Source organism: Barbus barbus (assembly GCF_936440315.1).
Source record: "Barbus barbus genome assembly, chromosome: 28".
Taxonomy (NCBI): Eukaryota; Metazoa; Chordata; class Actinopteri; order Cypriniformes; family Cyprinidae; genus Barbus; species Barbus barbus.
This window is the reverse complement of record NC_136756.1, coordinates 6,810,757-6,838,701: the sequence shown is the minus strand read 5'-3', so window position 1 is coordinate 6,838,701 and position 27,945 is coordinate 6,810,757. Positions and strand designations below refer to the sequence as shown.

At 37.5% G+C, this 27,945-nt stretch overlaps 1 protein-coding gene across 1 annotated transcript in view; it reads right to left on the bottom strand.

Moving 5' to 3' along the window:
• LOC306848474 (glutamine--fructose-6-phosphate aminotransferase [isomerizing] 1-like) overlaps positions 1-27,945 on the bottom strand; it is a 38,024-nt gene that overhangs the window by 8,129 nt on the left and 1,950 nt on the right. Inside the window, exons 2-15 of the mRNA XM_079383041.1 lie at positions 26,397-26,612; positions 25,472-25,597; positions 25,296-25,354; positions 25,089-25,223; positions 24,939-25,000; positions 24,024-24,103; positions 23,402-23,510; positions 20,266-20,429; positions 17,633-17,728; positions 17,221-17,318; positions 13,588-13,708; positions 13,350-13,507; positions 5,734-5,848; positions 4,340-4,467 (exon numbers count right to left, since the gene is read on the bottom strand). Coding sequence (XP_079239167.1) covers positions 4,340-4,467; positions 5,734-5,848; positions 13,350-13,507; positions 13,588-13,708; positions 17,221-17,318; positions 17,633-17,728; positions 20,266-20,429; positions 23,402-23,510; positions 24,024-24,103; positions 24,939-25,000; positions 25,089-25,223; positions 25,296-25,354; positions 25,472-25,597; positions 26,397-26,612 — 1,667 coding nt within the window. The remainder of the gene's footprint in view (positions 1-4,339; positions 4,468-5,733; positions 5,849-13,349; positions 13,508-13,587; positions 13,709-17,220; positions 17,319-17,632; positions 17,729-20,265; positions 20,430-23,401; positions 23,511-24,023; positions 24,104-24,938; positions 25,001-25,088; positions 25,224-25,295; positions 25,355-25,471; positions 25,598-26,396; positions 26,613-27,945) is intronic.

Below are 27,945 nucleotides of genomic sequence, written 5' to 3'. Positions count from 1 at the left end.
GAAAGCAAAGCCCAAAAAACAGAATATGTGCTTTATAAGCACTAATAATCAGCCAATATATGAATAATATGCATGCTAATAAGCAACTAGTTAAAGTGATAGTTCACCCAAAAATGAAAATTCTGTCATTAATTGCTCACCCTCATGTTGTTCCAAACCTTTAAGAGCCCTGTTCATCTTCGGAACACAAATTAAGATATTTTTGATGCATTCCAAGAGCTCTCTGACCCTCCAGAGACAGCAAGGATACTTACACGATCAAGGTCCAGAAACATAGCAATGACATCAGGAAATAATCCATGTGACATCAGGGATTCAACCGTAATTTTACGAAGCTACAAGAATACTTTGTGCGCAAAAGAAAAAAAACAAAACAAAAAAACAATGACTTTATTCAAATTTGAATTTATTCAAATTTGAATTTATTCAAACTACATAAGCTATCCTGTGTTAGCCACATACCGGGTGCGCTGTTTTCGTTCAAATCAAAGCGTAAATATGTAGAAGACGTATCCGTGCGGTGCGGCTGATACAGAAGACCGTACGCAGTTTCCGTCCAGAGTATATTCTCCAAAAATGATGCTACACTGACGTAGAGAAGACGAACTGTTGAATAAAGTAGCTACTTTTGTATTCTTTGCATACAAAAAGTATTCTCGTAGCTTCGTAAAATTACGGATGAACCCCTGATGTCACATGGATTATTTCCTGATCTCCTTGCTACGTTTCTGGACCTTGATCGTGTAAGGATGCTTGCTGTCTATGGAGGGTCAGAAAGCTCTTCTTAATTTGTGTTCCGAAGATGAACGGAGGTCTCACGGGTTTGAAACGACATGAGGGTGAGTATTTAATGACAGAATTTAATTATATCGCATGGAATTGATCTTAGCGATATAGATATCGTACCTCAAAGTGATGATGTTACTGATCATTTCCTTGTATCGTGCATGCTGCGTATTACTGATATTAATTATATGGCTCCGCTTATCGTCCGGGCAGAACTATTGTTCCAGCCACCAAAGACAGATTCACAAATAACCTGCCTGATTTATCTCAACTGCTCTGTGTACCCATAAATACACATGAACTAGAAGAAATAACTAGCAACATGGGCACTATCTTCTCTAATACATTAGAAGCTGTTGCCCCCCTAAAATTGAAAAAGGTTAGAGAAAACTGTACTGCGCCATGGTACAACAGTTATACCCATTCTCTCAAGAAAGAAACGCAAATGGAGAAAAACTAAATTAGAAGTTCGTAGAATTGCGTGGAAAAACAGTATGTCCAGCTATAGACAGGCTCTAAAAGCTGCCAGGGTAGAGCATATCCGCAAACTCATAGATAATAACCAAAACAATCCAAGGTTATTATTTAGCACAGTGGCTAGATTAACAAATAAACAGACACCACCTGATCTAAATATTCCCTCAGTTTAATAGTAATGACTTTATGAATTTATTTACTGATAAAATAGATCACATCAGAAATACAATATCAAATGTAGATTCTACTGCGTCTAGTATTTCAGCTTCATTCATCGCACCCAAAGAAAAACTGCCGTGCTTTACAACTAGGACAGGAAGAGCTAAATAAACTTATCAGTGCATCTAAACCAACAACGTGTTTATTAGATCCTGTACCCACTAAACTACTGAAAGAGTTGTTACCTGTAGCAGAAGAACCGCTTCTCAATATAATTAACTCATCGTTATCTTTAGATCACGTCCCAAAACCATTCAAGCTGGTGGTTATTAAGCCTCTCATTAAGAAACCACAACTAGATTCTAATGAACTGGCAAATTACAGACCCATTTCAAATCTTCCGTTTATGTCTAAAATTTTAGAAAAAGTTGTGTCTGCTCAATTGTGTTCCTACTTGCAAAAAAATGATCTCTATGAAGAATTTCAGTCAGGTTTCAGGCCTCACCATAGCACAGAAACTGCACTTGTTAAAATTACAAATGACCTGCTTCTTGCTTCAGACCAAGTCTGCATCTCATTGCTAGCATTACTTGATCATTAATTGATCTTACATAGATCAATTACAAAACTATATTGGTATTCAAGGGCAGGCTTTAAGATGGTTTAGATCCTACCTGTCCGATCGCTACCACTTTGTTCATTTAAATGGGGAGTCATCTCAATTATCACCAGTAAAGTATGGAGTACCACAAGGATCTGTCCTAGGTCCTCTGCTATTTTCAATATACATGCTGCCTCTTGGTAATATTAATAGAAAATACGGGATTAGTTTTCATTGTTATGCTGATGATACTCAACTATATATCTCAACAAGACCAGATGAAACTTCTCAACTATCTAAGCTAATAGATTGTGTAAAAAATGTAAAAGATTGGATGACCAATAATTTCCTCCTATTAAATTCAGATAAGACAGAGATATTACTTATTGGACCAAAAAACAGTACACAGAATCTATTGGATTACAGTGGATTACTAGACGGATGTACTGTTACGTCCTCTAAAGTCAAAAATCTCGGTGTTATATTAGACAGCAACTTGTCCTTTGAAAATCATATTTCCCATGTTACAAAAACAGCATTCTTCCATCTTAGAAACATTGCCAAGCTTCGAAACATGCTACCTGTTTCTGATGCAGAAAAGCTAGTTCATGCATTCATGACCTCTAGACTGGACTATTGTAATGCACTGCTAGCTGGTTGTCCTGCATCTTCAATAAACAAGCTACAGATAATCCAAAATGCAGCGGCTAGAGTTCTTACCAGGTCAAGAAAATATGATCATATTACCCCAATATTACAGTCTCTGCACTGGCTACCTATTAAGTTCCGTATCATTTACAAAATATTATTACTTGCCTATAAGGCCCTAAATGGTTTAGCACCTGCGTACCTAACTCGTCTTCTACCACGCTACAATCCAACCCGCTCCCTAAGGTCGCAAAACTCTGGACTTTTGGTAGTACCTAGGATAGCAAAGTCCACTAAAGGAGGTAGAGCTTTTTCACATTTGGCTCCCAAACTCTGGAATAGCCTTCCTGATAACGTTCGGGGTTCAGACACACTCTCTCTGTTTAAATCTAGATTAAAGACACATCTCTTTAGCCAAGCATTCACATAATGCATGTTATAATCTTGTACTGGAGTTATATCTGATCAAATGTACATTATTATTATTCTTTAGCTTGGGTTGAACAAAAATGTTTTGCTTAGATGGAACAGCAGCTACGCTAATTATGTCTCTATTTGTTTCTCTGTTTCTGCCACAGGATTAACATCCCGTGGTAACTAGGAATTACAGAAGCTTCAGTCTGGATCCAACCCTTAAATGATCTGAGATGACGAACACCTGAGAAAAAATAATGCCAACCCCTCAGAGGATGCCAACGCTCAGACAACATACAGAATTACCAAATTTTGCCATAAGTTAAATATATTAAGGTTCTGCAATATATAAATATATTGTGGAAACTTAATTTCCTGTAGAGCTGCTTTGCAACGATTTGTATCGTAAAAAGCGCTGTACAAATAAACTTGAACTTGAATTTTCATTTTTGGGTGAACTACCCCTTTAATAGTGAGAATTGGTCCCTAAACGAAAATGTTACCCCCAAAAACCAAACCAAACCAAAAAAAAAAAACAAGAGCTAAATAAAGCAAAGCAAGCAAGAGCGAAAAAATAAAAAAAGTTGCACAACTGTTGTATAACCACAATTGGGGGGGGGGGTCTAAAACTATCTAAAATTACACATTTTTGTGGTCAGATCTTGTTATGACAGTTTCATCCTCAGTTCTAGTGTATGTGGGTTTTTTTCTGAACTAACACAGTCAAACTTCTTCCTCTGTTTATTTGTGGTTAGGCTAAATGAGGCCAAACTTCTGGAAAATTCTGAAGTCCATCAGTAATGATTCTTATTTTCTTCCATGCTCTTACTTTCCTGTAAGACTTGGATGTACAGGTCTGCTCATTCTTAAATGTGAAGCAGCATAGTTTCAATCAGCGTAAATCACACTCAAATCAGAACTAGAGGGATACCAGAGAGACTCCGTTAAAGGGAACGTTCATCCAAAAATCACTTGACATATATATGAATATTTGAATTTTAAAAAAGCAAAATGCAATTTCACAATAAATGTAAGGTTATATTCATATTCTGCATTTAAAAACTTTTCCCTATTTTTTGAGAGCTATAATGAGAAAATTGAGAGCTTTGATGGGGAAAACTAACAGTCAATTATGACTTCAATTTGGGTCTGTTTTTTTCCACAAAGTTATCACATGGTTTAAGGAGGCTTGGAACAGAGGAAGGAGGGGAGTGAGTGCTAGATGGGTGAAAAGAGAAAGGGAAGCGGTCTAACCAAAGCTCCCTCCAGGCAGGTGGCATAGTGGTATCCTCTGCCCATGATGAGAACGCTCTTCTGCTGATACAGCTCAGCAGCCAACTTCTGAATCTCCTCATCCAGACTCAACACCTCCTTGATTAGATCTACAGAACGAGACACACAGCTATTTATTATGACAGATATGAGGATACATACCATTTACAAAAAAAAATCAGCAGCTAAGTAGTCATGTTTCCACTTTGTTAATGTGAAGGAAGGCTCTAAAATGTTTGGTGAAAAAAGCTAAAGATTTCCTGGAACAAAACTAAATGAATAGGCAGTGTTTCAACTGTACATCTAAAGGTAGTACAAATCAAAATACAACTTTTTCCTTTCCTTCCTTTTTTTTTGTATGAAACAGAAGCTGTCAGAAATGTTTTGTTTTTTTTAATATGCAAAGCTAAATAAGTTTTTGTGTTCATAAAATCTTGACATATACATATACATATATACACACACAAACATTTGACTATTATTATTAGTAATTTTATTAATAATATATATCAGGGGCCTCCAACCTTTTACACTCCACGGACTGGTTTCGAAAAAAATCTTGCAGACCGGGGGAGGGTGGGGTTGTGGATGGGGTTCTTTAAAATAGGTCTATTCATTTATACTGTTATCAGCACCTGCTGAAGTAGATTCGTCACTTAGAGAACATGCGCTGTTAATGCAGCGTTAGAAAACTATCGTTTTTTTTTTTACTTTAACTTTATGTATGACTGAAGTTAAGACATTCACCGGCATAACTATTGCGCAAAGTTTGTGATATCCATTGGCTCACCTTCATGGTTTAAAACAGAAATATTTTGAGTATTGCTACATAACCGCAAACCCCCATGCATATGTATCTTAAATGCAGGGAAACATGAAAGAGGAATAACTCTGTATACTGCAAATACAGCATCCAAAACATGCTAGCATTAATTACAGATTCAGCAGTTCTTCATATGAACAGTGAGCTGGAGCGCAGGGGGAACGTCAGTAACTGGCTGCCAATACATTCCTGACCTCATTGGCTTGAAAGCAGAACCGAAACTCCACAGAGGGAGAAAGCAAGAACTGGAGAAAGATGGGGAAGGGGGGCGCCCCAGCAGACACTTGCGGTCCAATAAAGACTTCCAGCAATGACGGAGAGGGCTGGCCGAGGCCGTCTACTCCTCTCCGCACACAAACCCCTGAGCGAATGCACTTACACGCACATGGAGCTCTATGACGTCAGCATTTCACCATCATAAATGTACACAAATAAATTCTGTGCTTTTGTGCATGTGCTTTTTATCAAATTTATTAAAAGGGACTAATGACTAGTAATCACATTAACAGCAGTTCTAGAGAATTCTAAAACTCACACAGCTGTATTTGTTTACCTGGCAGCACTTTGAGGCCTTGTATGATTTCTCGTCTGCGCGGCTGCACTGAGATTCTGTCGTCGCACATCAGCAGGGCGAACATGATGAGAGCCACGAACTGACTTGTGTACGCCTGCAATAAATAAACAAACAGCACAAAAGAGTTGACATGAGCTCAAAATGCAATTTGTTTTGTTACAAATGGGGGTCAATCCTATAGAATACTCTGGCCCACAGTGGCCCCGCAAAGTAGTTGAGACACTGAAGCCACAGTTAAAATAAGTACACATATGGCATTAGATAACTAAATATAAACCAAGAGGCATCTAATGCATTTGTAGTTCCTCTGCTAGGACAGCTGTTTGAATTTGAGGCTTCGAACATCCACAAAAATTATATATTTTTTTTTAATTAAATAAAATTAAAAAAATCAGCGCCACATCAATTCAAGTCATTGCAAAAATGTCTCCAAAGATAGTCCATATATTTAGAATACAGTCATAAAAATGGAATTTACTGTATAACACAGAATCTGCCAAATTTTGGATGAATATATCAAAACTAGTTAACTACACATAAATCAAAATGAGTGTGTGTGAATATTAAGCTGCAAAAATACTATTTAAACATGAATCTTGCATGCCTCTTTGTGAACACAATCTCTAGAACTGCTCTGAGAGTCACTTCATGAACATTTGACCATTTATTTTGAGTTAAACTATCGTCCTATATACAAACATAGGACGATTTGAGTTTAACCATTAAAAGAGAGTCTAGAAAAATTTAAACAAAAAAAATCTTGGAATTTGGAGGGGTAGAAAAAAAATGATATATATATATATAATACTTTTGTATATGATATTTTGTATGCAAGACAAATGGCATTCTGATGTTTTAACAGTGGCTGAAGTGTCTAGACACATATTGGGGCTACCAAGATTTTGACAGATGTTTTCCATGCAGTAATTTAATAAAAAAAGCAATACCCAAAATGCGCATTTGATCTGCAGGGTCTCCTATTAGAAAAAGGGCACATTTACGATCCACATTCTACACCTGGTCAAATGACAAAGCTAGAGAACTTGGGTTGCCAAAAACACTATATTGTATTTCAGTCAGGTGTCATAAAAACTACAAAGAAAACCAAAAATGTTTTGGTTGAATGATTTGCCAAAAAAGGCCGGGGAAAAGAGAAAGAAAAAAAAGTGCTAACTATTTTTTTCTCCATCCCAATCTCTCACAAAGGCCTTTGATCCCAAAGCCTCTGTGGTTTGTAAATCGCTTCAACAGCATTCCTCAACGCATATGTTGTCACATTACATGTCTAAATGTAATCTGGTGCTATGCCATTATCTTTCAGAGCATATTAAAGCCACTCTCAGTCAGATATGAAGCACATTTAGGAAACACGGAGGACGTCTGACAACATGCTCTAGCTCACTTATGGTTCTCAGAGTTCACGCAAGATAATACCAGTGACGGTAGAGGAGCCATGGACCAGACACCCACCCTCACAAATCACTACCACATGAGCACTGATCCATGGATACATTACTTTGCTGCTTATAATTTACAGATGCTTTTAATCTGTGACGGTTCACTACCTGCAGGGATAAAGTTCCTGTACCAATCTGAGGTCAATTAGTTTGGTCAAAGGAGAGATGGTGACTGGGATTGACAGATTATGATTTTAGTGAGCCGTTAGATCACATTAAGCCAGCAACCCTTTTTAACCAATTTACAATTTTCAGAGTCGCAATGCACAGTAACCCAAACCCTCTGCATGGTTTTAAAAAGGCAACAAGGTTCTCGAAATTAAACATAAACCCAAACCTGTTGCAAACCTTAAGTTATACATAAAAAAAGATGCCAACTCAACTCTAAAGCAGTCAATTTGTTTGGCCCCATTCGACTCAGGTCAATTTACAGACCTCTGCTTCGCAGTGGTATACTACCAAACAGTCCATGCAACATTAAGTCACATAAGCGCAGACCTGTGTGATGATTGCAAAGGCTGACAGCCTTAGTGTCATAGTATAAAAGTCTGTTTTCTCTTTTGGTTTTCTCTAGTGCTGGCTATTATAATAATGGCTATTTATAACAATACATTGACTCTTTTATGAAGTGTATATTTATTGTCTCTTCTTGCATGAAGAAGCTGAATGCAAAGAGGCATAAGACGATAAACCGAGGTCCTGACTCTGGTCATTAAAAATCAGGATGTCCTTCGAAAAAGAGTAGGAGTGTAAAGTCGCCCATTGGCTTCTGACCATCATGACCTCCTAACCATCCCCATATCTACTTATTGGCTGAAAATTGTCTCCTCTCCACCAATAAGCTGGTGTGTGGTGGGCGTTCTGGCGCAATATGGCTGCCCGTCACATTATCCAGGTGGATGCTGCACATTGGTGTTCGTTGAGGAGATTTTGAACCAAATCAACTGACAATACATCAGATTAACTAAAATAAACGTGGCTTATTTTGTAAAATTGTTTTATGAAACAGGCCCCAGAAGTGTCAATGTGTAGCATGACATAATTGAGTCCTTGAAAACGGTGACAAAAAGAACCCCCAGGGCAGCACTGAAAATTAAGCACAGAATTATGAAGAAATCAAAGCTTGCCACAGCAGGAACATTCTTGAAGAACAGAGGCCTCATGGGAGAGGGAGGACTGCAATCACAGCAAAATTAGGCAAACCAAGCAATATGTCACATCTACATCAAATACAGCAACTCACAAGATATGCTGGGCATAAGCTAATTGGCTGCAAATTGTGCTGCAACTGGTGTATTCTGACTAAGTCAAAGGATCAGTTGGAGGGTGTCTGTTGCCTGGAAAACTGCAGACTGCAAAGATGTTTGATCGGCAGATATTTGGATTTGGGTTGAAAAAAGAAGCCGGCCTAACCATCTAATGGCCACAATGTGCAAAATGTGATTAACACCACAAATCCAGCCAGTGAAGTTACCAATGTAATGTACCCAAGTCTTGCGCCCATGTACGAAAGAGTCAGGAAAAGAACTGGCGTCTACATGACGCTTTCATTTCCCAGTCAGCAGAGGGTCATCTCATCTTCCCTACCTTAAACTTCCAAATTTCGCAGTTGCAATCCAAATTATTACAGCTGCAATCTGGAAACCTAAGAGCATAACACTCCAAGTAGTTGTGGGTGTGGGTTTAGAGGTTCCCCTGAGGGACTGCTCTGGTGCTGTGCAGACATGGGCGGATAGAGAGAAAGAGCCTGCATCTGTGGAGCAATCCAACGATTCTCAAAAGTCCTGACATTTTGAAAGTGTGGCTTAAGGATAGTTTACAAAGCAAGCAAGAAGGCCAGATAACCTCGACTTGAGGGTGCATGATTGTACATTGTTTGTTGGGTATTTTTACAAAGAATAAAAACAAAGTCCTTTGCAGAGACTTAATTCCCCCGATCTGGAAAAACACGAGTTGGGAACTAATAAGTGGGAGGATAAAAAGAATGAATGGATGGATTTCTACTTTTATTGATGAATAGATGAGAAAGACAGAGTGTCATTCTCTTTGTGATGAGAGTTCCAGTTCGGGATCCAGAATGATCATCCCTCCAAAGGGTATTCATCAGAGACTCTTGAGAAATTATTACAACCACAATGCACCATAGGAAACAGACCACCATTTTACAGAGCAACAAAGTGTCCAATTCATGTTCATGAAATTTAAAAAGAGAAGCTAATACAGTAACAACAGAATCGTAATTCATCACCACACAACCAGGCCGGTGGAATTGATTACTCCGTCACTATAGAATGGCATCATAGCTAACTAAATGTCACTAACAGGATAACTAGCACATTATTATGAAAGGCGATTTGCAAAGATTCATAAAAAAAAAAAAAACCTTACACACTTCTTCTGTAGATGAAGCTGGATCACGAATGATTCACGCAAACAGACGCATTTAGGCAGATTGGGCATCGGCACATTCACTTCAAAACTAAAGTAACGTTAATCCTCTGAGTCTTCTGCAGCTCAGATGTCAGGAGCAAATGACAACTGCTATGTTCATTAATACATCCAACAACAAAGCGCCTCGATCGCTTAATCTGAGACATCTCGTCTTCCCCATGCACCGGAGGCGACACAATGGCAGACAGCTCACTCAGGGCGACTCTAAGGTAAGACAACCTTGTCAATTAACTATTGTGGGAGGGGCCTGTACAGAACTAAGTCATTCTGACAGGAATTTCAGAACATCTGAAGAAAGGGGATTTTAAAATAAACCACTGGGTGGATTTTTATCATCATAAGATGGATGTGTACACACACTTTCAACACACATTTATGTTCAAACAACTTGCAAAGTGAATTTTGCATCCGATGACCCCTTTAACAGGACAGGCACCCCCAGGAAGAATCTGAGGTGCCTTACTCAAGGTCCTGAACCAACAACCTTCATTACCAGGTTTTCACCGTAATCACATGATGATTGCATGTTTATCATTAACATCAACATGAATTCAACCTTTAATGTGATGTACTACATGAGAAACATTTGGAATTGCTTGGACTGGTCATCTGTCCAGGGTTTTCACTGCCTTAGCCGGAGATGCTGTGATTGGCTCCAGCATCCTCCTAACGCTATATAGGAGAAGCGGATTTAAGCATGAAAAAAAATGAATGGATAGAATTGTTTGGATCTTTACAAGTAGGCATTTGTGTCAGAATGGACCCAGACCTGAATGAGATTTTTCAGTCGATTGAGGAGGACGGAAAAGTACCAACTCCAATTTCTTTGCAGTAATATCAAAAGAAGACTTTGTCAATTTCGATTTCATACTGACTTGAATATAACCTAATGAACAATCCACTATATGATCTCAGCAAAATTCACTGATTTGTGACCAACTCCAAAATTTTATAGCCCAACATTTGCAGTAATGACTATGGTAGCGGATTTTCTTTTACAACTACATAACACGTGATCATTAACAACCTTTGAGAGTTTGTTCAATCACAACTGCATCAATTATTCTTGAATACAGAAATAAACCACCAATCTAATGAGAGTTTGATCCTCAATTGTAGAGTCCTCCATCTCATTTGAAACCTGGAAGACATCCAAGGGAGTCTGTAACTTATCGCTTAAACTCACTGAAAACGGCCTGCCCAGTTGTTCCTAGAGCTAAAGAAAGTGGGACTAAAATACCAGTGCAGGATTTCGGCAGATGTCGTGGCACCTCACTCTCATTGTTTCACTGTAATCCGATACTTATATAGGCAATTAGATCACCTCATTCAGCTTGCAGGCATCCATATTTCTATGTTAATGAAGCCTCGTCATACATTAACTGGATCTCTCTTGTTTTTCCATGCATGACACGTTAACAGTTAGAAATGCCATTTTTCCTCTTAAGAAGGATGAAAAAGTAGAGGTAGAGAAAGGCTATAGCAGCAAGAGTATGAAAAGTGCAGTCTCTTTTGTGGTCATATTTCTTCTCTCAGCATTAACATCTCTCATCCAGCTGCTCCTTAGACACTCGATTCCAAGAACAGTTTTTTCTTTTCACATATTTGTTGTGACTTCATTAGACTTGTATGTGGTGGTCGAAGATGTAGAATAGTGGTTAAGACACATGCTCTAGACCTTCTGAGCTGTGGTGCTTCTGCAGGAGACAGGTTTGATTCTGGCATATGGCAGCATATGGTATTTTCTCACCTTCAAATCAGCAATGTTCAACTTAACGCTGTGTGTTAAAAGTGCATTCAGTAGTTCTTTAGTAAGCATGTACTTCTAGTACTGATACCACAATGGCTACGTTTACATGCAACCAAATAATAATCCGTTTGTAATCAGATTGACGACTCAATCGGAACGAAAAGGCTTCATGTAAACACCTTAAATCGATCCGATTAAGCTTGAACGGAATGAAATTTCGATCGGATTGAAGGGGGTGGTTTATTCCTTTTCTAATACGATTGAGAGTGCATGAAAACACTCGATCAGGTTGAAAACCAACACTGAAAGGACTGCGCATGTGCAATGACGTAGAAATAGCGTAATGACATATGACGCACGGAACCAGTGGTTCATCCTTTTGAATAAAGTGTTTATAAATGCATGTCCTGTCATTATAAACTCTCCTTTCACTCAGCAGTGAACTCGTCCCACCAGTTCTTGTTTTGTGCGCAGAGAGGGGCGTTTTTACAGCGTGATAAATATGAGCAGCAATGGAGAAATTAAATGGATAAATATGAATTCTGCTGTTAAAAGCCAATAAAGAAAGTGTAGGAGAGTGGATATTATGTGCAAACAAATTTTATATTTGGGCAGTGTGCGCATGTAAAGAAAAAAATAAATAAATTCCGATTTGAAGCTTGTGACAAACGCGCACATCAAACGCTTTATTTCACGTTCATGTAAACACTACATTCAGATCCATCAATTGGAATGAATTCAGTCTGACTGAACTAAAAATTGTGCATGTAAACGTAGTCAATGATTCACTCTTCAGAGAATGGTCCTTACCAGTCCAACAAAAAAGAAGCAACTTGAACATCACTACTCAGGATTTTCTCAAATCTTTCCACCTTGTGTTCCAATATGTATTCCACATCAATGTTTAGACTTATTTTTTTTGTCTCTGTTGGTTTTTCCTTCTTCAGCCCTATTCCGCTTCTTTGGCCCACCATACACATTTAAAACACTTACAGAAAACTATGAGTAGTTCATAGCATCTTCATCTTCTGAGAGTATAAATCATTCAGATGACACATCAGAAAAATGTTTTAATATGTAAACTGTTTTAAATTGGCACCAAACTACCGAATGCACATTTCATTTTCAAAAAAAAATAAATGTATTATTCACTTGGCAGTAAAATGGATAACTATGCTCCTGTGTCTAGTTTCTCTAGTAGTACTGTAGCATATTGAATGTGCTTCTAAGTGGATAAATTAATGATGGATATTTTTTGAACAGGTCCCCTGGCTAGGGGATAACCACAGGATATAGGCCAATTTAAAGCACATAATGAGGTCTGCCATATGGGCCATTCACTTGGTAATTGTACAGTAATTGGTGAAAAGCATCTGTTATACTGAGCATTGGATGCAAATTGGTGGAAATGGGTTGGAGAATGGTATGAATTACAAGGGGCCTGACACCTAATTAGGGCTTGAACTTCCCAAATTCAAGAGTCTTAAACTGTACATATGTTAACAGTTTTAACCCTACATAGGGAACATTTCAACACTCTTTTCAAACAACATTTATGTAACCAAAAAGACAGATTACAAGCAAGTCAGAATGTGTATTTTAAGATACCTATGAACAGAGGCATTTGCCTTGAGTAACCATAGCCACTGTTGGCTGCCATCAGCCATCAGTATCAGATGGTACACTCACCAAAAATAATATTATCATTAAGTATAACTTTACATTTACCAAGGCTGTAAATTGGTTAAAACCATAATCAGATCAATTGTATAATATCCATTTTTGTGATTATACTAAACGAACATGTTAATTGAACAGTCCTAAAAAAAAAATTCAATGTTAAAATGTTAAAAGGTGGTTGCTATTTTTTGTCCCCCTCCCTCTGCAATAAAATTACTTGATAAATTAAGAAACAACCAAAAAAAAATAAAACCCACCTTGGTGCTAGCCACACCAATCTCTGGGCCAGCATTGATGTGAACACCACAATCTGTTTCTCTGGAGATGGAGCTGCCCACAGTGTTGGTGATGCCCACCGTCAGGGCCCCTCTCTCCTTACAGTAGCGCAGAGCCAACAGGCTGTCTGCCGTCTCTCCTGAACACACACATCAGAGTTCAGATGACTGTCCAACCTCAAAAACATAATTCATAACACACACAGGCACGCAAACCAACCTGACTGGCTGATGAAAAAGCAAACATCATCTCGGAAGACAGGCGTGTTTCGATCCAGGAAATCACTAGCCAGCTCCACCATGACCGGAAGTTCAGTCAGTTCTTCCAGTACCTGACGGGTCTAAGCCAGAAACAGAACCAGCATGAACCGATTATTATTTTGTAATCAGACATGATGCAACAAAATAGGATAAAGTGATAAAAGGCATTTATTTTACCCTAAAGTCAACTTATGACTAGAGATCGACCGATATATTGATATTTTAGCATTTTGCCATAATTGGATATCGGTTTTGTAAAATCGGTTTCACCGATAAATGCCGCCATCTTCTGGGTGTTTTGAGAATTGCACGCAAGATCGATTGCAGCGCGTCTGAGGGGAGCCAAGACAACAACAAGGGCTTGCACAGGTACTTTATTTGTTGTAGTTAGTAAACTTTACATATCAGGCATTAATGTAATGCATCTAATTTATGCATTAATGGCTGTTATGTTAGTTTATGCAACTCTAAGAAATAAGATAAGAATCTGTCAAGTCCTCTCCCAATAAAGACATAACTTTACATGAATTAAATACAGCCATGAATGATTGCATGTTAGAAATAAAAGCGCTAAATTTAATTCTCTCTCTGTTGTCTATGTGCTTATCATTAGTCTCGTGAAGCCGCTTTCATATTGCTGTTCACTCAGCGGATTGATGCACAAGAAATGCTCCAGCTCGGACACCGCATGTAACAAGATTAACTTTTTTGAAGCACCCTAAATTATACTATTATTTTGCTTATAAACATCTAAATAAATACAACTAAGGAAATTAATTATTTATCTCCACGATCGATCACAGTTTGAGTATAGTTCTGTGTAAATGCATAGATAAATTGCGCTGTCAGCAGCATAAATTAGAACGAAAAAAAAATATAACACACCAGTTGAGGAATGCAATAAAATATAAGTTTGTTATATTCCTATATTCTAGAGAATATTATCCAGTGAATTATTCTTCACTCTTTAGCCTATTAAACAGCTTATAAACCTACTAAAACCGTAGTTAAAAATGAAGTTGATATGACTCCTATCCTTTATTTATTTTCTCCATTTGTTGCTGATGCGTTTTATAAATAAAATGTATACATTTTTAATGTTAATATGAAGATTAAATTTAACATGAAAGACTGCTAATTCTTAACAGGCTTTTTTTGCAGCGTGTTTGTTTTTTCACAATAATTTTCCATTCTCTCCAGTCATAGAAGCGAAATCTCAGCAAAAAAAAAAAAAGCCCATTGTTTTTTTTCCAACAGTGTAGTGCTTTATGAAGTCCCTTTCAAGCCAAGCAGTTTTCTATTGGTCAAAATGGCAGATCTGTGCAATCAACCTAAACCCCTAACAAAATCTGCACTGGAAGACACAAAATTTCAGACTCTGTGGATTCATATTAAAAACACAGGATTTCACCCACAAATATTCACCAAACAAATGTAACAGAACCTTTAGAACAAAATAGGACATTTTGGTCACACTTTATTTAAAAGTCCAATTCTCGCCATTAACAAACCATTAACTACATGCTAATAAGCATGTAGTATAGTGAGAATTTTCTTATAGTGAGAATTAGTCCCTATACTAAAGTGTATATATGTTTATATAGCTGTAGCTTTAACACTTCTATGTAAATTCCCACTTTATAAAATAAGTAACAGCAGGCCCAACAGAGTCGTTTTTATACACACATTTGAACTTCTCACGAAAGCTTTCCGCCTAATTCACAATACGTGCGTACGCACATGAGCTTGTTAAACTCGTTCTTCTGTTAGTGAATTTTGAGTCTTCTAAAAGAGCGCCCGCGTGCACGAGGTTAGTAATTTGCATAATACACGCCTAAACCAGCTCCATATAAGGGCTTTCCACAAAGCAGCACTCGTCCAGAGAAAGACAATTATGGCACCGAAACAAAAGACAAAGAAAAATAACTTTACGATAATGAACGTGAGGTTTTGCTGTCGGAGGTGGAAGCCAGAAAAAATGTGCCATTTAAAAAAAAGTGTATCCACTGGCGTAACGGTCACAGGTAAAGACGCGCTCTCTCCTTAGAGCACGCGCCGCAATGTCTTCAAGCAGTACCAAGTGTGCCATGCCTCCAAACACAAGGGGAGACACAATAATCACCGTTTGTATAAGGATAGATCAGGTGATTTGTTGTTTGGACCTCTACTTATATATAAATAATTGGACCTCTAATTATACTTTATCATCAATTTAAATATATTTGTGCGTACGCATGTTTACTGGATGAGACCCATTGTTTTTGCAGTTCGGTTTCATTTTTTTTTTTTAAACAGGAAGATTTAAGTTCTGAAACTTTTCAGAGAAAATTTTTTTGCCCTTATATGACCCCTTTAAATACTGGATTTAAACTTGCTCAAGTCTCTGTGACCCCCTTCACACCTGACAATAACAATAACATGTGTTTCATATCCGGACAATCTTCAGCTGGATTGCATTTAGACCTTGGATTCCAAGTCGCCAATGTAATCTGATTTCAAACTGTTTTCTGTCATATGACAGATAATAAATAAGATACCTAATCTGTTGCATTTCTCTGTTCAGAAATTATTTTAAGTGAGAAGTGAGTGAAGATTCAACACAGACAGACTGCAACGCACTGAGAATACTTGGTTTTATGCAGGCTACAAAAGCACACTTGAGAAGATCCAATTTATGAAGTTTGCCTGGTTTGCAGAATTAAATATTTATTTGATATTTAGACTTTGCCTTATAACAGAAAGGCAAACTAATAATACATTTACCATTCACTGAAATTATGTATTAGCCAAAACTGTTAAACCAAGAAATCTGCTGTAGATGGTGAATGGCAGCTCTGATGCATCTGTGCTTAGATGCTGATGTTCTGTGTTGTCGTAATAAAAGTCCTGGCACTGTCAAAGTAAAGGTTTCTGAAATGTATGAGATTAACAAAAACCTTGATACTTCAGAATCCTTAATAATATGTGACCCTCGACCACAAAACCAGTCATAAGGGTAAATTTTTCAAAATTGAGATTTATACGTTTCCATTGGTTAAAGCTTAAAGCTTTCCAATTTAAAGCTTTCCATTGATGTATGGTTTGTTATGATGGGACAATATTTGGCTGAGATACAACTATTTGAAAATCTAGAATCTGAGGGTGCAAAAAATCACCTTTAAAGTTGTCCAAACGAAGTTCATAGCAATGCATATTACTAATCAAAAATTAAGTTTTGATATTTATGGTAGGAAATTCACTAAATATCTTAATGGAATATGATCTTTATTTAATGTCCTAATGATTTTTGGCATAAAAGAAAAAATAATTTTGATCCATACAATGTATTTTTGGCTATTGCTACAAATATACTTTGTGGTCCAGGGTCACATATTCATATATTGGCTTTGGTGACATATCAGCCAACCACTAATTGAAACTAACTTTTCAAATCAAATGTTTTGTAGCATTTACATTTAAATGATGTTAGTCATCCCTAACCAGCTCCAAATGTGGCATCACAATGAGTCTTCAATATGAGATCAATTCGCTGGAAAACCCATACTAACGCCAGGTGTGAAGTGGGCCTGTGTTTGTGTAATGATGTACATACTGCAACTCCAGCATGGTAACTGGTCCCACAGGCGATCATGATGAGCCTCCGACATCTCTGGATCTCTTTAATATGATCCTTCAACCCTCCCAAGATCACTGCAAACATACACAAACAAATTACGAAAAGCCTGTATACAAGTAGAAAATCCAGGAAAAAAATCAGCTATTCCCAATAATTTCTTTGTCTTCTGTTTCACTATAAACATTTAATGAAAGCAGATTATCCAGAAACTTGCTACTTGGCCATTCCCCTGAAATCTAACTCCTTGCTCATGAGTCCAGATTTATTGACAATGATGCAGTTGACTGACCATCATTCCCGTTAAATCAATTTCTTCGGACCAGTGTAGCAATACATCTTTGTGTCTGATCTGTAAAGGACTCGCTGATCTGAGCACAGCTGGCCTCACCTGTGTTGTTCTCAAAGTTAACTCTTCCTCGCATGGTGTTGACCACAGACTCTGGCTGCTCGAAGATCTCCTTCTGCATGAAGGAACTGAAGTTTCCTGATTTTAAAGAAGATAGAGTCAAGTTAGTCTCTTTAAATTGTAGCGAAGCACGAAAGGGAGCTTTTAGGTGATAAGCATCACACAAAAATAAATAAAAAACACTGCATTGTGTTGTATGGAGTGAATTGTGTCATATTTTTGAGCAAATGTCATCTGGAACTGCTCTGGTCTTAAAGGGCATCTGGGAGGCATCATAAGCCATGACTGAAAAATCATTAACATAAATAGCTGATTACAGACAGTCCGATGGGATTAAGAGATTTCAGCCACTGACGCCAAGCAAAACCAAAGCCCTTCATTTTCTGCTCGATTAGAAATTCTTCATTAATTCCTTTCTCACAAAATCATTGAGATACACAGCAGGAATGCGAGAATAACTGAGGGAATGCCATACCCAGAAATTAGGTCATGAGAACTGTTTCTTGTTTTTCACAATGGGTCAGATGAAACGTAGAGAGGCGAGGAGAAGCGAGGGAAAGATTGGAAGGAGAGATGGAGGAGGAGCAAAAAAGGAGGAGAAATATAAAGCAGTGCACATCTGAAGCAATGTACTGCTCTCTGGTGGCTGGAAAGCAAGCACACATTTGTCCTCTGATGTCAGCTCCTTAAGCTCAACAGTAGTAAGTGCTATGGTAGTCTCAGTCTCAGATGCACAACCATAGTTCATTTACAGAGTGCATGATATGTACTGCACACAGAACTGGAAAGCTCGAATGCAATTCAAATGATCGAAAAGCAAAGAGATGAAGGCCTCTTGAAATTCCTGGTCACACTTTAGTTTGGGGGAGGAATTTTCACTATTAACTAACTATTATCTATGACTTTTGTCTCAAACTCATAATTGGCTCCTTATTAACAGTTTGTAAGGTAGTTGTTAGGTTTAGGATCTAGAATATAGTCTTGCAGAATAAGGCATTAATAATATGTGCTTTATAAGTATTAATAAACAGCTACTAAATGAGTAAAACGCATTCTAATAAGCAACTTGTTAGTAGTGAGTGAGAATTAGTCCTTAAAACAAAGCGTTACCAAATTCCTTGTGCAAAAATGACAATGTTCTTGAAATGGGGATTAGTTCATAAACTGGGAAATGTCTGATTCTGGCATTGGGAAGTCATTTTAGCCATTCGATTTGTCTGGATTGTTAGTGATAGGAAGTTAGAAACATGCAATAGTGGTCCTACAAGCCAAGTTGTTATATGAAACTGGTGTTTTTCCTGAAGCCACGGTGTGTTATTGTTACAGCTGACCATTTTGATTCTCTCTTTGGTTTATGTCAGTCATTTCTCTCTTAAAGGTTTATATGGCAGAGCTGCATTGAGAAGTTTGTTCATAAACATCCTGAGAATGTGTTTTAACCTCGCAATCTTAACATGGGTCATACTGGGTGTGGTTGGTTTAGATCCAATCATCTGTGTATTTCCCTAATGACAGTTTCGTAAATGAATGTAATCATGTCTAACAGGCTCTTCGATTTCCAAGTCAAGCGTCAAAGGAGCAGCCTCAGATTTCACAAGCAAATTATGATCACCAAATACACAACACTTCAGACATACCAAACAATTAGCATGAAGCATAAATGGATTGTGTGGGAGGTTTTTTTTTTTTTTTCCTGTTTCACATCAGTTTCTGGTTATTCATTACATTGACTATCATAAAGGGCCATTCATACTGTATCTATAAAGCTATGCATTTGTTAACTGTAGCATTTGACTAATTGTTCACTTTCAGAACAATTTTTTTCCAGCTGATGAAAGAAAACATTGACAGGCAATCTGAATCCACCAGATTATAGCGAGTTTGAACATTTAAAGTGGCAGATTAAAAAACTGCAGCACGATCTTACAATAAATAGAAAGTTATCATCCAGTGATATGGACGCTAATAAAGTTATTGCTATAGTTATCATTCTCGTGTGAACTTGGTCTGATCTTCGTCAGTCTCTTCTTTTTTTTTCCAAGTGGGAGGCAAGAATAAAGTCATACGTAAAGTGACCAACCACAGTCCTTTTTTATTTAATGGAGTATGTAATTGATTAACCTATAATTTCTTAATTTTCATCAATAATTTGATTTATCTTATTGAATGCTGCTTAAGTTTCAGTAGAATCAGCACAAATGCAGTCAGTAATCATCAGAGCAGTGGGCATAGAGTACCTTAATGAAATGATACATTAGAATAGTGGGCATAATTTATTAATATATTAATGCATTATTAAAAAGATGCATTTCATTTGTTGTTAAAAACCATGTTAAAAGGCTATGCACACTTGCTATTTGTAGTTCCGCATGTGTGTGTTGTATTAATGCCAATTAAATTATTAAATATTTAAACAATCAACATTATCCTGTGAAGCGCCATAACCTTGCTAATAAGGTTTAATCTAAGGACTAGTGCTTCCTCTTAAAGTTTCTTCCTTGAAACTTTGTGTCCAGCAAAGACCTGTGAACGTGCAGAAGCCAGTCAATGAGGTTGGAACTGGCAGTTTCAATCAGCTCTTGCTATTTTTGTGTATGATATGCATCTGTCCTTACCCTTCATGATCTGCTGCAGCTCCATCTGCAGGGTCTGGATAGCACGGGCTGGGTGATCTCCTGCTGTGCGCTTGATCCGATGGATGGAGAGACGCCCCTCACGCACTGCTGCGATATCATCATCCTCGAGGAAGATGACTCGATTGGTGTGCTCGATGACAGCACTGCAGTGACATTAAATAAAGCCATTTAAACACACATTCTGTTCAAATCCACTCAATTCTTTTTGTGCTTGAAACACCAGTGCAAACAAATTCTCCCTGCACAATATTAAAGTGCCCATATTATGCATTTTTGAAAATGACTTTTCATGCAGTGTGTAACACAGCTCCAAGTGAATGAAAACATCCAGCTTTAAGTTTTAAATCTGAAAGTGCACCGTGTGTAAAGTTATTGTCTCTCAAAAGAAAGCATCGACTCGGAATCATTGAAAAAAGTCGCTTTTAAAACAAATCCCAATCCGTTTCGAGTTGACGTCAACATGAAAGATTAGCATATTGCCCGCCCACTTGTTGCGCACGCAGACCTGGGAAAACTTGGATTTTCGCATTGGTCTGAATGAAACTGCAAATTCATTCTTTGCCACTAGGTGCCACTTTTGGAGCGTTAAAAGCTCACAAACACTGCTTTAAATGAAATCCACCAGTCACTGCAGATTAGCGTTACAGAGTTTGGAAAAAAAATCGTTTGAGAGTCGTTGAGCAAATAAGGTAAAAATTAGGGCCGGGACTCGATTAAAAAAATTAATCTAATTAATTAGAGGCTTTGTAATTAATTAATCGAAATTAATCGCATTTTAATCGCATATAAATATTTGACCTGAGAACAGTGAGAAGTAAGTTTTTTTTATATGGATTTTTACATTTCCCATCCACAGGGCCAACCAAAGCGGTCTCATCAGCTTCTTTGTCCATGTTCACTGTGGTTTGTTTTTGTCTGTTTCTCAATATGCGTTCTTCAGCGATCTTGCGTCCTTGTGTTCTCGTTAACCGTCGAAGTTCAGTTCCAATTCTCAAGAACGCAAGTACAGAGGATGCATGAAAGTGCCCGGATATGTTCTTGAAACTGAGGATGCATCGAGTGCAGACTTGAGAGAATCGAGCCGTTAGAAATCCCAGAAAACGCTGTGGGTGGCCGGTTTACGGAAGCCTGTAAGCTTTAAAGTCTCTCTCACAAATACTTAACGGCTCTTCAAGTTGAAAGTAAACATTTATCCTTTTGTTTTGGTTAATTTTAATAAAGTTATAAGACCCGGAGAAAGTCTGCATTTTTATTGGCATATTAAAATGAATCTTAACAGTAAAACATATAACGCTGTAAAATAAAACAATACAATTATATGAAAGTAATATCTATAATAGTATGAAATGTTTTAATAAGTTATGATATGACATTTTGTAATATTTATTGTTCATTGGCCGTTTCTTATGCTGAGACTATGCGGTCAGTTAAGCAGGAATGCAGTACATCTCAGTTCTCATAAGTGTGCGTTCTGTGTTCTCGCGTCCTTCCGAGTTCGTTCTTCCAAGGAAGCTTGCCAAGACTAGGGCTGGGTATCGTTCAAAAAATTTCGATATCGATACCTTGAGTTCGATACCGGTTCCTGAACGGTACTTTTTTTCGATATCAGTTTTAATAAGATTACATTATCTGAAAAAAATATTTTGTTTTAGCTTGTTGATATTTATACAGACTCAAAGTCTCATCTCCTGAGCCACTGCACAAAGGAACAAAATATATCCAACACAATAAATAAATAAATAATTTTAATAAAGTTCAAATTGTTTTCAGTTTACACATCTGTTAGGCTACGTTTACATTAGTGTGTGTTCATTTTAAAACACATAGCTCAGACAGAATCATCATTTCTAGGTTGTTAAAGACGTCAAGAAATTTAAAATCTTCATCCACTTTCATAAGTGGGTGTTTTATTTTCTTTCACCACATGTTTTATTGTTATTAAATTCTGGTGTAGTATGTCTAATTATCTGAATGCATAAAAACAACTTAGTTTATTTAAATTTATTCTTAAAATAGCCTTATGAAATGTTTTATTTTTCCTCAGAAATTCTGTGTTCTGTATCTGGTTTTCAAATGAAGACATAAAACATTAATTTAATTTCTCTTTAAATTATTGAAAATCAAAGTTTATTTATTTTGGCAAACAAAGGGAGGTTACTATTAAAATTAAAACATGGAATAACTGTTGTGTGATCATTACTAAAAAAAAAAAAGTTTTAATAATTTTAATAGTAGCCTAGTAGTAGCAGTATGTACTGTCTGCTGAACAATATTAATACCGTTAATATTAAAACCGAACTTTTATTTTGACGGGTTGCCTGGAATACCTTTACAGTTCTGTGTGTATATGAGATGAGTTAGTTTTACTCGAATCAAACGGTAAAATGCTCATGAAGTGACTTTCAGAGCAGGTCTGGAGATGTTGTTCATGTCCTCATTTAGAGAGGCGGCAGACGCTGAAATGACCGCGAACGTCACTCGAGCTTCAGTCTGTGTATAATAAACAAACCGCGCGATTTAAAGAGCGGACTGCTCCGTGCGCTTTCGAAACGCTCTCGCGGAGGTCAAACACTGATCAATCTGCACGTCGCCGTTTCTAGTCAAACACAGCTAGTGATGCAGGCTTATTGGCTCACTGATGTGATGAGATTAACCCCTTAGGTATCGAAATTTGGTACCGAACGACAAGACGTTTTTCGATACTCGGTGGTATCGAGGCAATTCGGTCGGTGCCTAAAAAGTATCGAACTCGATACCCAGCCCTAGCCAAGACCGGTCTCCACGAATGCAAGTTCGTTCTGACTCTAGTTGGTGCTCCAGTATAATCGGTCCGTCGAAACTCATCCAGTGAGAAACGTTCCGCGGTGCAAAAATAAGTGCGATTAAAATGCGTTAAAAAAAATTAACGCGTTATTTTTGTGTAATTAATTAATCTAAATTAACGCGTTAAAGTCCCGGCCCTAGTAAAAATAAATGCATATAAGAAAATTTAAGTTTTTTTTGACCTTGCATGCATGTCAACCTGTTGTTGGGTTAAAAATTTGAACCCATAATAGGGGCACTTTAAGATAAAACCAACATAGAAAGTGAATGGATGGAACAGAAAGGAACAGACCTGGCATCAGATGCAAAGTAGTACTCCACGGCTTTCTCATCCACAGGAAACAGACACGTGTCCTCGTCCATCCTGGGCAGAGTATTGCAGCTCTTTTTATCTTTACCAGCTATATAAAAGACACAAAATTAATCATTATTGGAAAAAAAAAAAAAATCAGTATTTTTTTCTTAAACTTTATTATTGGTAACTCTAAAGAGAATATATGCAAGAATGATATTTATGATGTTAGTAAAAGTTGTTGCATTGCAATATGAGGATCATTTGCTAACAGAAGCAGGATAGCGCAAGTAAATTACATGTATTTTGCATGACAACTGGATATTGTGCATGTCTTGTTTTTGCCACTATATGAATGCTTATTAATTGGCTATCAATTATTTCTGGACTTCTGCCAACTTATTTGATAGATATAGTTGAAAGTTAATTAGTTCCAATGGACAGAGATGGGCCAATAGAATCGGAGCATGTTGCAGGATAGGCTTGAACCTGTCTGAGCATTACACAATGATTTTACAGGATATGTGATAGTTCAGTTCTTCATGCAGTGGAGGTCAGTGCGTGTATGAAGTGTGTGTGTGTGTGTGTGTGTGTGTGTGTGTGTGTGTGTGTGTGAACTCACAGGAGCGATACAGGATGGGGATGTGATCCGTGGAAAGCTTGTGTTCACTTCTAACTCCAATCAGTAATGGACCTCCTCTCCTGGATGGATGCAAAGGAATGCCCATTTGAGAAGTTAATCCTTTTAGTTGTACCGTTATATAGCACTGTTGATAGGGCTGTCAAATGATTCAAATACAGTGCACTGAAAGACAATTATGTTCAGTGTTCAGTGCCAGAGAGCCTTAATGCTCGCTCTCTCCAGCCAGAGGGCAATAAATGTGTTGTATGTTTGCTGAGAGTGAAGAAAGGCTGTGCGGAAGACTTTTAAATGGAAATAGTTTGGGCATGATATGCAAATGACTAACCTTGGGCATTCGGTCGCTCATTTAAAATGACTCTAAATTCATTAAAATTACAATAGGATTCAGAAAACATTTATGCGCTTATGCACGTATATGGTTCATGAAAAAATAAAAAAGATTTGTATAAATACAAACAACACAATTATTAGTTAATGAGACCTCATTTGCACAAAACAACAGATCCTATATTGTTACAAGTGCAAAAAAACATACAGGAACAAAAGTGTTTACATCACATTTACATGAAAATCATATCACTTGCTGTGCTTTGATAATGAAATTTGGTAACACTTTACAATATTAGTTGACATTAGTAAATGCATTAAGTTGCTTTTGTTAAACTCCCAATCTGGTTTCATTCATAACTGTCCATAGAGAGTGATTTAAATGTTTTCCTTTCTAATGGGAGCTCCACTAGGGACCTTTGTGTTTGTGTAGGCCTATGTGATTGCTCAGAATGTTGCAATCCGTTTTTAGAAATCACAAACAAACTCAAACAGCGGACCTGAATGAATGCATTAAAGCATTTAATTGAGCACATGTTAACGTTGACTACTGAAGACTGAAGTTACCTGCTGCCCACTGCCTCTCCTGGATAGTGCACACTTTTGAAGACCAGGGCAAAAGCTCCTTCCTAAAGTAGAGAAGATGTTTATTACCACATCATTCACATTCATGACCTTTAGAGTGTTTATCGTCAAGGTGACAGAAAAGGTGTTTACTAGTTGCCGGGTGACTTGCTCCACAAGGGTGGCAAAGGTGATGTAGTCGCTCTCCCGGTTATCATACATGTACTTCACCAGTTTAGCGATGGTCTCTGTGTCTGTCTCAGACTCAAACACATAGCCTTTACTCTCCTGTACACATACAAACATAAATGGTCAAAATATAGATTGGATAAATGGATTGAGAGATGATGTTTTACTTGCCAGAAACTTCTTCAGGTCTTTGTAGTTGGTGATGATTCCATTATGGATGACAATAAACTCTGCAAGGAAATAAAATAAATCACTACAAAATCTATCCCAAATATCTTTTACAGATAGGAAAGTTTGTGAAAAGTAAATAAATATGCGATTAGAAAAGCAGGTTGTTGGTAACGGACCGTTGTTCTTGTCAGATCTTTGCGGGTGGCTGTTGACCGGGCTGGGGACGCCATGAGTGGCCCATCGGGTGTGAGCAATACCCAGGTGCACATCAAACTCCACACAAAGATCCAAATCCTGCTGCCCTGTGAAACAGATGTAACACTTTAGTATAGAGATCAGTTCTCACTATTAACTAGTTGCTTATTAGCATGCCTATTATTAACATATTGGCTGTTTATCAGTACTTATAATAAAGCATGTGCATATTCTACATCCCTGATCCTACACTATACCTAAACTTAACAGCTACCTTACAAACTATTAATAAGCAGCAAATTTACTGAGGCAAAAGTTGTGGTTAATGGTTTGTTAATAGCAAGAATTAAAATAAAGTGTGATCAGATGTTCAAACAGAAACTGGTAATATGTTGACGTAATAATGTTGATGTGAAGTGAAAACAGAAACTATAGTTCAGACAGTTTCCATTGAGGCATTCTTGCAGAAACACTGAGATTGTGACACATAGTTGCATTGTGTGATTTGCTCTGTGATGCATAAAAGTCTAGAGTTCTCATACTGGCATAGAGTGTGTTTTGTGCCTAAAAGTCATTGCACCAATGTCAGAGTACCTTAAAAAATAAATACGACCTCACGTTATGCCAATCACGCTTACACACTGCCAAAAAAAAATTGGATCGGGTTCGATGTTTTGCTTTTTTCGCATCTGTGGCAAGCATTTTGAGAGGTGTTTTGACAGTTCAGAGCCACCGTACAAGCAAACGCCAAAATCAGTCAAGTTCATTTGCAGCAAAAAGCACTGTATATAAATCCTTGCACACCAAGTTCACAGAAATTAGTGGTCTTTTTAAAATGTGACTCAGGTGTGACTCAAATGTGCAGAGACCTTAACCCTGACCTGTAAAATGACCACCATTACTTACTATGGATTTCCTCATCCAGCGCTTGGACTTTTCCTGATTGCTTGATCAGGTGGATGTTCTTGGAGTTGGTTTCCCATTCCTTACTGTTTCCTCCATCAATGCCCACACCAGCAGAGTCATAGCCACGGTACTCCAGGCGATGCAGACCTTTGAGAAGCACCTCAAGGATCTCACGGCGAGTGCGAGGCACGTGATAATTCAGATATGCAAAGATGCCTTCAGAGAGAGAAAGAAAGTTTTTTATTTTAGACAGTGCAGAGAAATCTGTTTATTTGCAAATTCAGCAATTAATTTAAAAACTATGGCTGCAGTGCATTCTAGTTCATAAACCATCAACACTTGTTCATACAAAATGCAACATCAGATATAGAGGCTATTATGTACAACAAAAGTGATTGTGTATCCAAAGGCAAAGTTATGTACAGGCTGACTCATATGAGTTCTTAAATATACACAAATGGTAACAAATGAAAGTAAAGTAAATTAAACGAACAATCAAGGCAATATTTACTCAATTCACAAAACACATTTTAAGCTAGCTAAATAGGCACTGCTACCAGTCTCTCGTAAAATGGCAAAACCTTTTATCATTTTAAGGATTTTTGCATTATAAAAATCTGGTATGTAAATTAAGATTAATCTGGCAATAGGTCATTGGAAGTGTTTTTTCTTGCAGATATAAGCCTATACATTACAATATTCCTCAGAACAAACTATTACTACTACATAAAGATCACTGTACACCCATCATCCATGCAAAAGTATAGTCCATCTCTTTCGGACCCTAAAAAAAAAGTCTTGACTTAAAATAGGGTCAGATCTAAACCAGGTGTGCCTGCAAACTAATGCTGCATTTACATCATAACTACAGGATTAACATGCATTTAGGATCTATTGTCTAAATTACAGACTCCTCTCTAAGAATCCACTGCAAAATTGCATTTAGATCTTCCTCCATCTCATCAACATTGATGATAAAATAAAAAACTAAAAAAGTTACACTTGGTTGTACATCACAACATGAAAGAAAAGATGCTACTTGTTTCAATGTGACTTTAAAGGGAAACAAACAAATTCCATGAAATGTGCATTGCAATTAAAAATACCCAACATATTTCCGGGTGTGCTGTTTAAATACTAATACAAAACATCAGCATGTAAGCCTTTGCTATACTTTGGAAAACTACAGTATCTCTAAAAACAGAGCAGCAAACAATCAGTAAAGAAAGCGAGACACCCTGATAAAGTGGCTGCTAGATGAATGCCTAACAAAAGCAAAGCGTGATTGTTGATAAAGAAGCGCTCTGGTAAAGCAGACACAACCGGTTTGGCATCTTTAAGTAAACACTGAGGGAGGATACGCACTAGAAAGACGCCACTCTACATACACACTGCTGCAAACAAGGAAGTGATACGATGATGCCATTACGCAAATTAAGAAGCATCCATCCGTGTTGATATACACACAGTGAGAACAAAAATCAATGACAGGGAGGAGATCAGCTCAGCAAAAACTGTGTGAACTAGTGAGATAAGGAAAGCAGAAAAT